This window comes from Macrotis lagotis, chromosome 3, assembly GCF_037893015.1.
Source record: "Macrotis lagotis isolate mMagLag1 chromosome 3, bilby.v1.9.chrom.fasta, whole genome shotgun sequence".
Lineage (NCBI taxonomy): Eukaryota > Metazoa > Chordata > Mammalia > Peramelemorphia > Peramelidae > Macrotis > Macrotis lagotis.
The window spans coordinates 216,456,484-216,474,872 of record NC_133660.1 but is presented as its reverse complement, the minus strand read 5'-3'; the positions used below and the strand labels follow the sequence as shown (position 1 = coordinate 216,474,872).

Below are 18,389 nucleotides of genomic sequence, written 5' to 3'. Positions count from 1 at the left end.
AAATGCTACAGGACTGAGAAGCAAGTATGGTCAGATTGCAAGCAAATACTACTTTTTAGCATTCTTCAGATGCTCTGTGTAGAACAACCAGGTTTGGTCCCAGAAGGAGTAGTTTCAATGAACACCAGTAGGATATAATTCCCATAATGCATCTATTCATCAAAACTATTTTGAAATGCCTTTTGGGAAGTCATCATCTAAGCTCAGTTAACAACCACACCGGAAAATACATCTTGATGTTTTATAGCCACACCCAAAATAAAATTCCCCAGTTTTATTATTCACCAGAACTGCCCTTTTGGCAGTTTGCAAAAGTCAAATCTTTCACCTCAGAGAAAATTGAAGAGCACAATGCCTTCCTCGCACATAGCATAGGGAAAAGAACTATAATTTCTTTGGTATTGGGAACTGTTGAATGAGGGGATTCCCTTTATTGTTACAGGATTCACTCGTAATAGGTGTTTAATAGAGGTTTATAGAATTTATTTTGAGTTCAGTTCCTTCTCTTCACTACTATTCATTAAGTAACAGCTGTGTGCTAAACACTACGGATATAAAGAAGGATAATGTTCAACAGGTTTGTGAAGTCAGTGTCCATCCTCTTAGGACTGTACTGAAGAAGACCACCATCACATACAGGTGGGAGATGTACTTACAGAAAAGCAGTGTGTTTTTAGGGTCAGGAAGCCCTGAGCTCACAGCCCATCTTTGACAATCACCTCTGTGACCATGGCAGGTTGTTAACTTCCTCAATTCCCTCCTATGTAAATGAGAGAAAAATATACCTGTTCTTCTTCATGGGATTATTGTGAGAATTAAATTAGATAATATAGGAATGAGAGGCAGTTTGATTTATAGAAGTACTTGTATTCTCAATATTGCTCATAGTATCTGGATCAGAGTAGATGTTATAATCTCTTATGTTTTAGGATCCTGGTTGATTAATTGAGGTATAAGAAGCAGTGTGGAAAGAGGGCAAACTGGCTTCTCCCATGGAAGATCTGTGTTCATATCCTACCTGATAACCTGTTGCCTGAATGAACCTTAGCAAATCACCCTCTAAGACTATAACCAGAAGTTTGAACACTATGTTCTAATCAGACTCATCTGGGCTACTATGTTCAGCTGGAGACACTATTTTAGGAAATATGTCAATAAAATATGGAGTGCATCTAGTTTAGAGTTCTTCGTTTGATGAATCACCTAGGTGATTAGGTGGCACAGTGGATGGAATGCTGGGTGTGGAGTTGGGAAGACCCAAATTCAAATCCAGCCTCAGACATTTACTAGCTGTGTGATCTTAGGGAAGTCAGTCAACCCTCTTTGTCTCATTTTCTTTATCTATAAAATGATCTTGAGGAGGAAATGACAAATCACTCCTGTATGAAGTTATATTGAAACAAATGATAACAAATATGAAGGTACTGGAGGAAACTAATCCTATGTTGGGGATTGTCTGTAGGGAATGGGTTTGTTCAGCATGGAGAAGAGAAGACTTGGTGATGATCATTGCCTTCAGATATGCAAAGAGCTGTCCTTTGGCAGAGGAATTATCATTACTTTATTTGGTACTAGAGAATACAATGAAGACCAAAGAGAGGAGATTGCAGGGCAAAGACATTTCTGTTCAAGGAAATATAAGAGCTTCTCACAATTGAAATGACTGGACTGACTCATCAGATAATGAGCTCCCTATTTCTGGAAATATTTTAGCAGAGACCATCTATGCAATTTTCTAGGGATGTTAAACAGGACAGTTGTATACTGAATAGTTTATCATAAAGTATCATCAAAAGTTAGCTAAATATCCTACTCTGTTATTTTACAGATGAGGAAACTGAGGCACTTGTCCAGAGTTAAAGTTAGCACGGAGCTGAGAGGCATGTTGTGAGGCAGAGATGTCAGCCTACAGGCTTACAATTCTCCTGGTTTGGTGAGACCAACCAAGATTGAAATATAATAGATAAATATTTAGCACAAATACAGTAAGACAAATATAATAGTGATTTGTTGTTTACTAAATCAGTATGTGTACAACAGGGATCATTATGTATTTTAGTGCCTATTTCTATTTGTGTTTAAAACCAGTAGTATAATGGAGTCAGAGAGATCTGGGTTCAATTTCTGACTCAGACCTTAGCTGTGTAACTTCGGGTTACTGACTTAATCTTCTCTGTGTCTTCATTGCTTCATTATAAAATAAAAGTGCACGGAATCTGATGGCCTGGAATCTTTAAGTTCTTAAATTATAATCCTATGTGTGATCTGAACCTCAGGTCTTTTTGGGAAATAGAAGGTAACTTCTAAGGTTATCTTCAGTACAAAAATAATAGAATTCCAAAACTTGACCAAGCATTAGCTGATTGAATCAATAGATCAGCTGAGGCAGACAGGCATTGATATTCCTTTTGGAGTATTGTAATTTTGAAGGAAAATTTTTGAAGTCAAATAAAGCCACATACTTCATCTAATATATCTTCCAAGACAACTACAATGGCTTCCCTTTTCCCTATTAGGAAATGAAAAACACTGACTTGGCCTTTCCATTAGGAAAATTGCCAGCCTCTTCTTTTGTTCATCTTTTGGGAGATTTCCAAAGAGATGAAGATTTGACTAGGCAAAGATATTTGAGGTGGGGAGCTGCTAAGTGTGAGAGAGTTCATGACTATTCCTAGGGAATCAGAGCTGAATGGAACCTCCTAGATGTTATAATTCAACCCCTCATTATACAGATAAAGAAATTGAGACCTAGAGCTGTGGAGTGACTTGGCCATGGGCACAAAGGTTGTTCCAAGAGATCAAGCTCCATTTCAAACTCAAGTCTCATTTCTACAATTCCCTTTCTCTTTTCTTGGTGGTGCTTCACACATTTGAATTTTCCCCTTTGAAGAACCTGTGAGGTCCTTATGATCCCTGTTGAATTATTTTGGTTGAAGCTCTGAAATTATGTCTCCAGAATCAGAGACAATATACAGAAAATTTAAACAAATCACAATATTGTTCAAAACATATTAAAAAAAAAGAACCGTGGCTGTTAACCAACATGATTTATTGTTTTCTCCTTTGGGGACCGAAAAGAAATCTGAGGAAGTAGATAAAACCTTAGTCATTTCATAGAAATTCCAGCTCTAAATAAAATGTCATTTAGTCTCCTATGTGTATTAATTCTATTTGAAATGGAAACATGCTAAATATAAATTGGGCAGTTTCTGGAAAGCCCAAAGACCTAATCCAGGAATCTTCCTTTCTTCCCCCACTCTACTAACAATGCCTGCTGTGTCTAGAGCATCACTTTCCAGAGGAGTCACTGTGTTTTGAATTCATCTGGCCAAATGCAGCCTTGGGAATTAATCATATCCCTGCATGGAAGTTAAGTCTCTTTAGAACAAACATTCATCCTTTTAGACCCAGTGGGTTAGCATCCAGAGTATCTCCAACCCAGGGCCCTAAAGCATGATCCAGTTCACTTCAAGAAGCATTTGTTATGGCTTCAATTACATCCTAGGTGCCGGACACAGAAAAACAAAAACGAGAGCAGACTTTGTCCTCAAGAAATTGATATTCTAAAAGGATGAGGGCAGAGGATGTGTTCTCAGAGCAGCAAAAGAAAAGTGATTCAGAAATGCAGAGATAGTCAGCTGGTGTGGGGGCAGCTACTTGGTTGCCTACCTATTACCACAGCCAGGTTACTCAGTAGATAGAGGGTCAGACTTGGAGTCAGGAAGGCTCCTCTTTCTGATTTCAAACCTGGCCTCAGACACTGAGTGGTTATGGGGCCCTGGGTGAGTTGCTTCACCCTCTTTGTCTCAGTTTCCTCATCTGTAAATTGAGGTGAGAAGGAAATGGCAAGCCTTTTTAGGATCTTTGCCAAGAAAACCACAAATGGGGTCATGAAGAGTTGGACACAACTGAATAACAACAACAGAAAACACCTTCCAGAGCTGGAGCTCAACCAGCATAGACTTAAGATTCTGAGGCAACAGGGAAATACTGGGGGAAGATTTTGTTAGAGGAATAATCATCATAATAACATTAGTAATCATTAGTTATAATAAATTTTTCTCTAGAAATTCATGATTTTTTTAAAACAAGATTTAATTTTGCATTTTTCAATTTTCCCCCCATTCTTGCTTTCCTCCCTCCACCCCCAACAGAAGGCAGTTGTTTCTCTTTACATGGTTTCCATGGTATACATTGATCTAAGTTGAATGTGATGAGAGAAATCATATCCTTAAGAAAATAAAGTATGAGATAGCAAAATTACATAAGATAGCAGGTCCCCCCCCACCACCAATTGAAGGTAATAGTCTTTAGTCTTTGTTCAAACTCCACAGTTGTTCCTCTGAATACAGATGGTTTTCTCCATTGCAGACAGCCCCAAACTTTCCCTGATTGTTGCACTGATGGAATGAGCAAGTCCATCTAGGTTGATCATCAGCCCCATGCTACTGTTTGGGTGTAAAATGTTTTTTCTGGTTCTGCTCAGCAATTCATGATTTTCAAAGTAATTTCATTCTAACAGACCTAGACCTAAGTGTTTTGTTTTTACTTCTATACCCATACTTATATCGAGCTAGCTAGCTTTAAAGAGGGAGAAAGGGCAAGAGAAGCATGGCTTGTGTTGAGTATATAAACAAATGTTCAAAGGAGTGGTGATAATCATCTCTATAAAGAACATCTCCACTGAGAATTTAAACAACCAAAGCAAATGAGCATCTCTTCTGGGACTTAGTGGACAAGTTCTGTGACAGCCCATAGATATGAAATGACTTGCCCAGAATCACACAGCTACAAAGTGTCAGAGACAGAATTTGAATCCAGATTCCTGACTCCAAGCTTTTATCAACTATGCCATATTAATCCCTGTGTTTCATCTCTCTCTCTCTCTCTCTCTCTCTCTCTCTCTCTCTCTCTCTCTCTCTCTCTCTCTCTCTATCTATCTATCTATATCTATCTCCTGAATTGAACTGGGCAGTGGATAAAGCTCCAGGCCTGGAGTTGGGAAGACCTTGAGTTCAAATGAGATCCCATACACTTAATTGCTATATGATCCTGGACAAGTCACTTGACCTCTACTTGCCTCAGTTTCCTCAACTATAAAATGGGGATCACAGTACCTTCCTTCCAGGGTTGTTTTGAAGATCATTTGAGATAATATAATAATAATAATTGTAAAGTACCTAGCTGTTAGCAATCTTTATTGTTGCTGTTGCTGCTGCTACTATGCTACTATCAGTACTACCACCACTGCTACTACCACAATCACTGCTCCTCCAACTATCATTACCACTACCTCCACTATCAACACTACTACTACTACTACTATTACTACTCCTACTGCTAGTATCCTTACCACCATTTGCTATGACTGCTGCTTCTATAGCCACTTCCATTACTTTCACTACTACTGCTTGTACTATTACAACTGCCTCTAATATCATCACCACCACCACCACTACATCTTGGTCATGCCTAGGCTTGACCATGCATTCAGAGTTTGACAAATCATTCCCTAACTATTTGAGGAAGAAGCAATCCTAGAAGTAAGAAGGATTATTTAGGATTTAAACTCCCTATTGGAGAAGCAATGGAAGGTAAAATGAGCTAATGGCAAGTTTGGCATACAAACCAACTAACTACTATGAAAAATGACTTCATCACAACATCCCAACAATAATAAACATAAATCTCATTTACATCATTCTTTTCACCAAACAAAACTTGAAAGGTAGATGATAGCAAGCATTTTTATCCCCATTTTTTTTTCAGAGAAGGAAAACCAGGAGAGGACAAGTGACTAGTCCAGAGTCATACAGCTGGGGAGGTATCTAGGCTGAATTCAAATGCAAATTCCATTATACTTGAATAAAACTTAAGTTCCATTAAACGAGGATGAATTAATTTTTGACTTGACCATTTTTAGCTTCTAGCTTGGGCAAGCAGCTGGAAATATTCACAAAGCAATTGAAACAAGCCTAGAGTCTGAGTGTCAGATTGGCACTGAGAGATAAAAGATTTGAGAAGCAGTGTTGATCATCTTTAAACAGTGGGAGTCAGTGTGATTCATTCAGTTCAATTCAATAACTATTCCTCAAGTAAATCATGTGGACAATTCCACTCAACAAACCTCAACATACAATACTTTCAGAGATGAGGAACTCATTCTTGCTTAAAGTAGATAGCTTTAATCGTCAGAATATTCTTAATTTTGGGTGAAATCTGAATCCCTTTCTTTTTTTGGAAGAGGATAATAATTGGCAAATGGGATTTCAGTAGACTTTTATAGCCTAACACAGCATTGGGTACAGTAGTCCTTCCCTGTTCTCTTTGACCCATTGTGTCTTTATCTTTAAACAATTTGCTGCCTTCCTGCTGGAAATAATAATGAACTAATCCCTAGATTCTAATCCCATTATTGTTTATGCTTAGCTTTTGCTACCACTGATTGGGTCTGTCATCTGGAGACCAGGGACTTCTCCTCAAAATTAAGATCATGATGATATCTTTCCTTAGGGGATTCTCAGATGAACATTAAAATGCCCTTAAAAATACTGTCCCATTGTATTATGAATGGACTAATTATTGTGGACTAAGTATAATGAATTGACTAAGCTAGTTGTAATCATGTTAAAAAACAGTTTAGATTTGTAATTTTCTTCTCACCCTGACATTCTGAATTCTCAGCTTTCATTCAATCAGTACATTTTAACCACTTACTATGTCCCAGATTCCAGTTCATAGAATCTTTGATTTAGGAAGAGACCTTTGACTCAGAATTTAACTTGAGTTTAATCACTAATTCAGTGTTTGAATACCCTCAAACTCATGGTGGAAAAATGCTCTCCATGTCCAAAGAGAAAACTGATGGATTCAGAATGCAGATTGAAGCATATTTTTTCTCTTTATTTATTTACTTGCTTTTGGATGTTGTAGGGTTGGGGTGGGGGTATTATGGCTAATGCAGAAACATGTTTTGCATGACTTCATCTGTATAATGGAGATCATATTTCTTGCTTTCTCAGTGGGTCATAGAGGGTTTGTGGAAAGAACTTGCAGTGAGGGAGAGAATGTGCAATTGAAATTAAAAAGATAATTGAATTTAAAAAAAAAAACAAGAGCCTAGCCACATCTCTGACAAGTAGCCATCCAGGCTGCTAATGAAATAATTTTAGTAATCAGGGACTTGCTACCTCAAGACAGTGAATTTTATTGTTTGAAGTCTTTAGCTTTAAAACAGATTTTCATTTATTAAGTTGAAATCTATCTCACTGTAATTAATACCCCCTGGGGCTTTGGAGGGCTTTTTTTTTTCTGCCCTCTGCAATCTCCATTCCTAATTCTGCTTCTGAATTAGAACATAGCTATATGCCAGTCATTATTTATTAGTGATAATAGTTGATTAATAAAATACTTTACATATATTATTTGTAAAATTTATAATTTATTGGGCAGCTAGGTGGCGCAGTGGATAGAGCACTGGCCCTGGAGTCAGGAGTACCTGGGTTCAAATCCGGTTTCAGATACTTAATAATTACCTAGCTGTGTGGCCTTAGGCAAGCCACTTAACCCCATTGCCTTGCAAAAACTTTTAAAAAATGTATAATTTATCTTATTTAAAATATTTTCTCTCTCCTAACTGCTACCCTCTACATGGGTTTGTCCAATAGAAAAAGAATTTGTGAAAATTCAGGTCTTAATTATTTATAGATTGCTTTTGGGAGGAAATATATATCAAATTCAATTGTATTTTCTGTCATTTTTGGTATTCCTTCCATTTTGTGAATTTACTAAAATTCTTGAATCTAAATTTCCTTTTTTTTTAAACTATCCTGTCCCATCGTTAACCATTCTTCCTTCCTCCTCCACATTGAAAAAGAAAAAAAATAATTCTTTTAGCAAATTTGCAGTCATGTAAAAGGAATTTTCTACAATGACCATGTCTGATAATGTTTGTTTTATTCTGCATCTTGAGGACAAACATCTCTCCCTCTCAGGAAGTGGCTGCATCATCAGTTTATGTGGTCCCATCACCCCCATTGAAAAGATGAAAAGATGAGAAACTGAATCTCAGAAGTAAAATGACTTAGGTTAAGTCCTAACTAGGATACCAAAGAGTCATATCTTGAACTGACTCTAAATTCAGTTTTTTTTTTTTGCAAGGCAAATGGGGTTAAGTGGTTTGCCCAAGGCCACACAGCTAGGTAATTATTAAGTGTCTGAGACTGGATTTGAACCCAGGTACTCCTGACTCCAGGGCCGTGCTTTATCCACTATGCTACCTAGCTGCCCCAATTCAGTTTCTTTTTACAATGTTGTGGTGTTTCTTCTTATTTCCAAGCTAAATGTTCCCAGTCTTCCTTTTACCTAGTGTCCCTTCCCTATCCCCACCACCCAAAAGAAGTAAAGAATGAAAGAATTTGGGGTAGCTAAGTGGTGTAGTGATTAAAAGCACCTGCCCTGAAGTCAGGAGGACCTGAGTTCAAATTCCATCTCAAATACTTAATACATACTTAGCTGTATAACCTTGGGCAAGTCACTCAATCCCATTACCTTGCAAAAACCAAATTAAAAAAAATGAAAGAGGTAGTAAAAAAAAGATAGAGAAGAGAGAATTTGGAAATTGCCCAGAGGGGGAAAACTACTTTCTCATTTCCTTCATGTATGGGATTAGATATTTTGTTCCAAAGTGAACATATTATATTAAACTTTATAGCTTCTATCACTATTTTTGCCATAGTATGAATGACCTATCATTCCCCTCAAAGCCCAGTACTGAAGTTGTGGTACCTGGAACAAAATCAGACTTTGGGAATACAGTTCAATGCTAACCTTGTCTTAAACATAAGGAATATATGAAATTCTTGGCCCCCTGACTTTTTTCTTTCTCTTTTTGTCTACATTTACAATTTTATGGTATTTTTGGAATGGATTTGACAAGTACTACCTTCTTTGAATCCCATTCCTCATTTCCCCTTGCCCTCTTCCTTGAAAAATGAGGCTAGAAAAAGCTCCTATCACTCCAAACATGCCCACTGTTCTCTGGGAAGGATAAAATGTCTTAACATTTGTTTTCATTACAGGATATCTAAACGTGCTCTCGAATAACCGCTGGCGAGAACGTTGGTGCAGAGTGAAAGATAATAAGCTCATTTTCCACAAGGACAGGACGGACCTGAAGACCCATATTGTTTCCATTCCTCTCCGCGGCTGTGAAGTGATTCCAGGCTTGGATTCCAAACATCCTTTGACATTTCGTTTGCTTCGAAATGGGCAGGAAGTTGCTGTACTAGAGGTGCAGTATATGTGAGGGGCGGGCTTCACAGGGCTGCACACCAGATAGCATTTCCCTGCTGAGAGATGGCTCAAACTCAGCTGCTGAGCCAAATTCTTCACATTCTGCCCTGCTCACATTTTTCTTCTCTTTGTCTGCCTTTTTGCCTTGGCTTTTTTTCTCTGGTCTGGTTTCTTTCCTAGGTGCTGTTCTCTTCTACACCTGATATACCTTTGAAAGAATATGGCCCAGGGTGGCTAGGTGGCACAGTGGATAGAGCATCAGCCCTAGAGTCAAGAGTACCTGAGTTCAAATCCAGCCTCAGACACTTAGTAATTACCTAGATGTGTGGCCTTGGGCAAGCCACTTAACCCCATTGCCTTGCAAAAACCTTACAGAAAAAAAAAAGAATATGGCCTGAATTTAAATCTCACCAACACTTATTAGTAATATGACCCTGGGCAAGTCATTCAATCTTGATTGCAAAATAAGAAAGGAATCAGACAGATGGACAGACAGACAGACAGAAAGAAAGGAGCATGGGGAAACTCATTTAGATAACCTGTGTCAATGATTTGATTCTTTGTTCACTGGCTAGTGTTGGAGCACAGGTCTATTCTCTGTATTTGGCCTGCCAAGTCTATGAATTTATTTAATCATTTGCCAGCGAATATTTAATAAGCACTCACTTTGTTCAAAACTCTTTACTAGGAGTTGGAGGGTACAATGGTAAATGTTAATCCAACCTCGATCTTTAAGGATATGAAGCTAGGTGGGGCAGTGGATAGAGAATGCCAGATTCCTCTTCCTGAGTTCAAATTTGCCTCAGACACTTTACATTTTGTGACTCAGAGCAAGTCACTTAACCTGTCTGCCTTAGTTTTCTCAACTATAAAACAAGCAGAGAAGGAAATGGAAAAACTGCTCCATTATTAAGAAAACTGCAAATGGCATCACGAAGAGTCAAACATGACCGAAATATCTCAATAATAATCTTCAAAGAGCTTCTATCATTAGGTACTTTTAGAGCAGCTATATGTGAGAAAGAAAATGCCAATAATAATAATACCTTCTACATGGAGCTTCTCATCTGATAGGGAAAAATAAGATACAGATACAACTAGGTGTCACAGTGTGTGGAACATTGGACTTGGAGTCACAAACACCAAGTTCAAATCTTGTTTCAGATGTTTTCTAACTATGACTTTGAGCAAATCATGCAACCTTGCTCAACTTCATTTTCCTGATCTATAAAATGTGAATAATAATTAAATCTACTTCATTATGTTATGATGAGGATCATATATAGGACACAGTATAGCACTTAACAAACCTTAAAACTTTATATAAATGCTGTTACCTTTGTAGTCATTATCATCATCATGACTGTTAGTGTTATTATATAGATGTAACCATTTCAATGTATCTATGATCTCATCAGTTAGTTATGTGAATGCTTCATTGCCAGTGCAAATAGCAATCTACTCATTGGATGCCAGGATCCAATCTTTAAACTCAAACCTCTCATTTTACAGAAGAAGAAAAGTCCCAGAGAATTTAAAATGTCTTACCAATGATTGCAGAAAAAGTAAATGCATGAGCTAGAATTTGAACCCAGAGCTTCTGATGCTAATTTGGCATTCTTTTCACTATACTTTGTATTTCCATAAAAAGAATTAGGGAGACTGTGCTATCTGAAAGACTGTCAAGTGAAAGAAGGATTCCATCTGTTCTACTTAGCACCAGAGGACAGAATCAGAAACAATAATAGGTAGTATTTATAGGTAGTTCACTGTAAGGAAATACTTTCTGAAAATTAGAGTTGTTCAGCAGATTAGGGGTACTTCTTATGCTAGAAAATTTTCTGTCATTGAAAGTATTCAAGAGGGGGGTCTAGGACTATTTGTCAGAGGTGCTGTGAAGGAAATTGCCTTTAGGTTTGAGTTAGACTAGATTCAATCTGTATCAGAGGGAGCGTTGTTAGAACTAGCAGTGGTGCTCGACTGAAGTGAGAAAGTTCTGTGTGCTGCATATTGACTTAGAAAATAACAAATTAATATTATGTTTTATTTTATTTTGAGTTGTTTAAATATTTCCCTAATTGTATTTAAATATTTCTCTAAACTAGGTAAAATAATTTCCCTAGTTTGAACTAGTCAGGAAATATTGTGGGTAACATCCTTTATGCCTCTTTTCAAAGTCATGTTGGAGGATATTAGTCCCATCCCCAGTATTTTACAGCTGAGAAAACTGAGGTGATCAAGTAGGATACCTGAAATCTCATCATTGGTCCCAGCACATTTTATTGTCATTTTTATTGGTTTAGGGAATTACTGATGAAGGAACTCCCTCTACTGATGGAAATCTGTAAGCACTCTGTAATTTGTATTCATAGAGAATTGTTTGGGCCCTAAACCTGTAGACCAGGGTTTCACAACCAGTATCAGAGGATGAGCTATTTCTGACTCTGAGGTTACCGTGGCTTCTCCAGATTTTATGGTGCTGATGATAGTCCCTTAAGAACTTTAAAAACATATTTTTATCATTTTAAAAATGTTATGTTTGGGAAGTTATTCTATACTTGACACACTGAAAAATGAATAGAAAAAATGTTTACAAAGCAAAGTGTTGGCTTAAGCATAAAAAGACAAGTCTCAGCTCTTCTTCTTATCCTTCATAAATTTGAGCATAGTCCTCCTAAGGTTTTTCTTCTTTAAGCCAAATATCTCATTTATTTTAGAAATTCCTGTTTGGTATGGTTTCCAGTCCTTTTGCCATCCTGGTTCCCTCCCCAGTATATACCTTAGTTTGTTAGGAAGCCCAAAGTAGAACACAATATTTCAGGTGGGTTCTGATCAAGTGTCAAGGACAGCATCAGAATTTGGATATTATGTCTGCCTTTGTTATTGCAATCCAAGATTGTTTATTTTTAGCAATGCCATCATGCAGTAGTTCACAGTCAGCTTATGGACACTAAATCTTTGTCTTTTTTTTTTTTAACATGAGCTGTTTTTCTTTTTATTTCTACATGAACTGCTCTTTAGGTCTGCCTGCCCTGTCCTATAGTTTTGTGTTCATTTTTTTAACCCTTTTGCAGGGCACTTTTCTTTATTAAATTTCATCTCTTAAAATTCATGATGTATTTTAATAGCAATATATTTATATCTCATAAATATCTTCATAGGAGGGCCAGCTGGTCTTATTTTGCTCCATTTTAGATGACTAGTTATTGTAACATACTCTCTCCAAGAATTTATAATTGCATTTTTAAAAAAAATTAATAAAACATTCAAAAAGAGTCAGGTTTTTCTTTATTGTTTAAGAATTACAGCCATTATCTGAAATTAAACTTTTAATTCTAGAGGAAGATTAGAAATAATGTGAATCTTGAACCTTATCAAAATTGGATTAGTTACTTAATTACTAAAGGGATCCCTTTATAAGGACAGGCAAATTAGGAACAGTATTCAGATAATTCTTCACAATATTTCTAATCTGATGTATCATTGTGGTGGTGATTCAAAGCATCTGCCAGGTCCTACCAAATGCCTAATAACAAAGTATGTGTTTGTTGTCTAGGATGAATAAATTCAGCAAAGATCATGTGATCTGATTGCTCTCAAGCTGGTGAATTTTTCAGCCATATCAACCCTTGAAGCTCATATATTAAGTTACATAATGGTTGCAATTACTTTGATGAAGGCTTTATCCTTGGCAATGAAATTACAGCTCCTTTGGTATTGAATTATTGGGGAAATATTCTTATAATTAAATCTTTTTAGCATTGGAATGAACTGCCACAGGAGGTAGTGAGAGTATCCTATGAGAGGAGGTTTTCAAAGAGATCCTGGATGACAAACCCTCTAAAAAGAATGCTGTAGAGCAGAGAGCTATGTAACCTGCAGGCCTCATGTGGCCAGCAATACTCTTAAATATAGCCTTGAACCACATTAAAATGTAAATGGGAAATATTTAACAAAATAATTTTAAAAATACAACAAAACACAAGTAATATTACATTTTAAAACTAAGTCAATTTATGGTCTCCAGGGATCCTTACATATGGATTAGTAACTCCTGACTCTATTTGAATTTGATATCACTCTTATAGAAGACCCATGTGTTGAGGAAAAATTGGACAAACATGTCTGTTTATTATTTAATATATACCATTAGAAATTTAATATACACCATTAGAAATCCTTCTAACTTCAATACACTCATCATTGATGAGCCCAAGAGTGAGGCTTCTGTTGTAAGCCTTATATGTGTGTTTATAAAAGTTCACTTGAGTGTCATTCACTGCTTTGGTGGCCTATTTGGCCATGAGCCTCGTGGTAATGGATTTCATATAATATTGCTCAATCCCATCAGCCCACACAGTGGGTGTGGGTAGCTTCCTGTGGAGATGGCCTCTTGCCCTCCCTTTACCCCCTTGTAGACCTAGAGTTTTTAGGCAGCAGTGCCCAATCTTTGTGTCTCCAGAAGCGCCAAGAACTAGAAGAGGCTGTTATATTCTGGCACAGACAATTCCATTTCCATCTGTATTTTATCAAAAATTTTGGAGGATGTATTTACAGTTCCATGTTACTGATTTTAAATTTCATTTCTCTTAGGGGTGAAACAGGCCTGTTTTTAGTATGCTGGGTTACATGGGAGTACAATCTTTTAAAATTTAGTCTTGGCCAGTTTGGGCAGCCAGGGAAAAGTCATAGGCTAGAGCTTAGGGTTGAAAGCTGGAAGTGAACATGGAGAATATCCAGTTGAACTCCCTCATTTTGCAAAAGAGAAAACAGGACTAGGTCACACAGGAACTCAGCAGCTTTGAGAGAATTGAACCCAAGCCATTTGGCTCCTAATACAGTGTCCTTTCTATTAGATGAATCCTTGTGAATAGTTGAGGGAACTAGACATATTTTGGGCCCAGGCCATATCAGTCAACCTTCATTCTTTTCCTGGCTATGTTTCTGACTTTCCAGACTTCAGTAATATGCTCCTGCATGGATTCCTCTGTCTGCCCACCCTGTTTTCAGCTTCCTTCTCCATATTGTCTTCTCCCATTAGAACATAAGCTCTTTCAGGGCAGGAACCATCACTCTTTTGTAGCTTTAATTCCTATTCCCTGATATATTAGAATAGTATCATCGATATATATATATATATATATATATATATATATATATATATATATGTATGTATTAAGTGCTTAATAAAGACTTGTTCAATGATTATTATATTTAGACTGAAAAAAGAGAGAGCTTACCCAGAAGACCATAGTACTGGCTTCCAAGTATCTGAAAAGCTGTCACACAGAAGAGAGTAGATTTGTTCAATATGGTGACAGTGGGACCTAGAGATCTTTAGGATCACTGGATGCAAGTTATTTGAAACAGGGTTTTGGCTCAATATTAAGAAAACCTTCCAAACAATTACAGCTGTCCAGTATCTTGTGGTGTCCAACGATCATTTAATGAATGAAAGAAAGGACAAATGAATGTTTCAAACCGCTACGTTATTTCCTCATTTGATTCCATGGCAGTCTCAGTAGTTCACAATTCCAATGGTTCATAAGGATGTGTTACTCATATTTTATTCCCCTTCTTGGTCATGTGATGACTTGGAAGATTAGGATGAGAATCAAATGAGATCATATATATCAAATGTGCTGGAACATAAAGTGCTATAAAAATTAATATGTACTTTTTGAGTATCATTTCACTACATTTTAAACTATGGATTCTCTCGCATTCTTTTATCATTGGTAAGCTCCGTTCATATTGAGTGTTATCACTTATGAATGGGTAGACATTTATTACTGTTGTTATTATTATTAGTAGTAGTAATGATTATTGATAGGAGACTCAAATGAACTAACTTGTGTAAGGTATTTTCTAGTAAAATTTAATGTTAGTGTCACCAATATCATCATCCTCATCATCATTTTCATTAGGCAGGCAAGGAAAGAGAAAGACATAGGGAGTGGAATAATATGAATGAAATGAGGAATTAGGGATAGTAAAGATTTCTTCAGTAGACTTGTCTAACTGGAATAGAGGACTTATTGAGAGAATAGTGATATATATTATTTTTAATATTTAGTAATTACCTTTGAAAGCATCTTATAGCATAGTAGTTGTATATATACTTAGTGGCTATCCCAGGTATCACTTGTGATGTTTCAATAACAGTAGCCCACACCCCATATCTAGTCCAGTTTCTGCTAGCCTATAGAAAAATGGATTGTCAATTAATTAACCAGCAATTGAGTGTAGTTTATAAGTTAACCACAATGTCATTTCCTTATTTCCCTCTCGTAGTTTCCTTGACTTCTTTCAGGTCCAGGCTAAAATCTCATCTTCTACAAGAAGTCTTCACCAGTCTCTCTGAATTGAAGTTACTTCTTTCTATTGATTAGCTCCAATTTATTCTGCTTATATCTTGTTTCTTCATGATTGTCTTCATGTTATCTCCTCTAGTAAACAGAGAGCTCTTCAAAAATTCTATTGTCTTTCTTTTTATCTCCAGCACTTAACATTGTGCTTGCTGTAGGTACTTAATAAATATATTTTGACTGATCAGAATAGTAGGACTTTATTTGAGCCATCAAACAACTGGTTTTGTCAAGTATACCCAGTAGACCCATTCTGTCTTCCCTAAAGCCCCGTGTTATCTTATTTCCCAATTGCTCTGTTGGGAAATGGAAGTGTGGAAAAGTTAGCAGACTTTATTGCCTCTAGTGAACAGGTTGAATATCAAAGTCTTTGGGAAAGTTGATGCAGGAAACCTGAATCCATATATATTGACTTGACTGGTATCTTGAGGATAGAGCCTGCTTCATGATGACTATATTGTGACAGTTTTAATTATTTAGGTTATTTAAGTGACAGCCTGCTTTTTTTTGTAGGTTTATAAGAAGTAGAATAAGAACAAAGTGTGAGCTACCGTTTCTACAGGGACCACTTGTAGGGACTTGTCTGAGACTATCTGGGGAAACAATAAAGGGGGGGGAGCCAAGCATCTCATCAGCCTTGATCTTAATTACCAGCTGCTGAGTATTAAATATCATGACAGCTGCCAGTCCAGCTGCTTATGGTTGGAGGTATGTCTTGATACAGCTCTGTTTCAGCTCTCTTTTTACTTTTGATTCTCATAACAATTCCATTTGGGAAATAGAGAAGGAAATCATTTTCCTTGTTTGACAGAGGAAGAAACTGAGAATCAATTTCTTTCAGTGACTCACCCCCAATCACTAAATGACAGAGTTAGGACTCAGATCCATGTTAATCCATGGTTCTTTATATGATGATTCAGTATGTAAATCAAAATTTATTTTTAAGTGAATATAGAACCAAAGATCAAGAAAAACCACTAGGGTCTAAATAAACTTGCTTCAAACATCAATATTAATGGATACTTTCCACATTGCTTTCATAGGCATATCTGAGTACTTTGCTGAAATATTTTGCTGAATATTTTGTTATTTGCAGGGATGTTTGTGGTATGGTTATAATTTTAATTATTGGTAATAATGATTCACACCTTCTTATAGCACTTTATATACATTCCTTTGTTAACTGTATAAGGGAGACAGCACAAGTATTGTTACCCTGATTTTACAAATGAGGACAATGAGGCTCAAAAAGGTTAAATTACTTGTGTATAATCATACAGCTCTTATTCTCCCTGAGTTGTTGCTTTATGATAAGTTTTAGTTGTAATTATTACCAGACTTGCATTTATTTTTTACAAAATATTTTGGAATATTTTGTGATAACTTTTGAGCTAGAACTGATACATGGATAGATAGATAGATAGATAGATAGAGAAATAGATAGAATAGTTGGCTAGATTCTCAAAGAGAAAAGAAGAAAACCCAGTCCTATAGTCAATAGATAGCATGAATACTCCGTTTCTATCTTTAGCATGCTAAAATCAACTGAGAAAGATTTTCATTGCATTAGATGGATCATGTATGAAGGATTTATGGAAAAATACATACAAAATCACACAGGGTAAGAAGATGCAGGTGAGTTATGATCTGTGACAGGAAAAGAAGTATTGATCCCAGTAACATCAGGGATACATCAAAGTATCAGAAATGAAGGAGTGGTTATAGACCATATATATTATGTTCAATATCCTCAGGGTAACTAGAGGTACAGTGAACTAGGCCAAGAGTCATGGAGATGTAAATTCAAATCTAGGCTTAGATACTTTAGTGTAATCCTATACAAGTCACTCTACCACTATCTGCCTCAATTTCCTTAACTCTAAATTGGGGATAATAATAGCAATTAAAGGAGATACTATTAATAAAGCAACACAATACTTGACTCTTAGTAGATGCTGCATAAATCCTTATCCCCTTCTCCCCCCCATTTTCTTTGCTTCAGCATACTCTATCAGCAAATTCCTTGTGAAACCTATCAGTATAACTTTGTAAGACAGTTGTCTTGTTCAGAAATATCATACGCAGAGTAGGCCTTGTTAGTATTTCTTGTTTCATCATTGATTGTAATCTCATTGTTCACAGAAGCTGTTTTGTAGGATGATATTATGGAGCAGAAATGTTTAGATAATCCCAGAATCAAATGAATATGTTCTTTGTCTCTTCCTCAACAGGCTTCATCCTCTGAAGACATGGGTAGATGGATTGGAATCTTATTGGCTGAAACAGGGTCATCTACTGATCCTGGAGCTTTGCATTATGATTATATTGATGTGGAGATGACTGCAAATGTGATCCAAACAGCCAAACAGACATTCTGGTAAGATGCAGAAAGTTAAATAAATTTAATTCTCCCAACTAAGTAATTTTTAGGTACACATTTAAATAAGAGTTTTCTCTTAAACAGGAGAAACACAGTTCAAACTATCTATAGGTTTATTTTAATGTATTTAATATGTATTCCACCTACCTTCACTTTCAGAATATGTGTCTTGGAAGAATTTGTGTTCCATCCTAAATAGCAAAATTTGGGAAAGAATCGAACTAGTTAAGAGTGATGGCCAGACAAAAGTGACCAAGCTAGCAGACACTTCACAAAATATTGGCATTTGATGATCTCTGTGAGGGTTTGCAGGAACCTTATTAAATTTCACTCCTTTTCAGAGTGTG

General features: G+C 36.5%; 1 protein-coding gene across 3 annotated transcripts in view; it reads left to right on the top strand.

Annotated features, from left to right (window-relative positions):
* Positions 1-18,389, top strand: part of AFAP1 (actin filament associated protein 1) — a 231,547-nt gene that overhangs the window by 173,544 nt on the left and 39,614 nt on the right. For all 3 annotated transcript variants that reach the window (XM_074229837.1, XM_074229839.1, XM_074229838.1), the window contains exons 10-11: positions 9,081-9,292; positions 17,894-18,039. In XM_074229837.1, the coding sequence (XP_074085938.1) occupies positions 9,081-9,292; positions 17,894-18,039 (358 nt within the window). The remainder of the gene's footprint in view (positions 1-9,080; positions 9,293-17,893; positions 18,040-18,389) is intronic.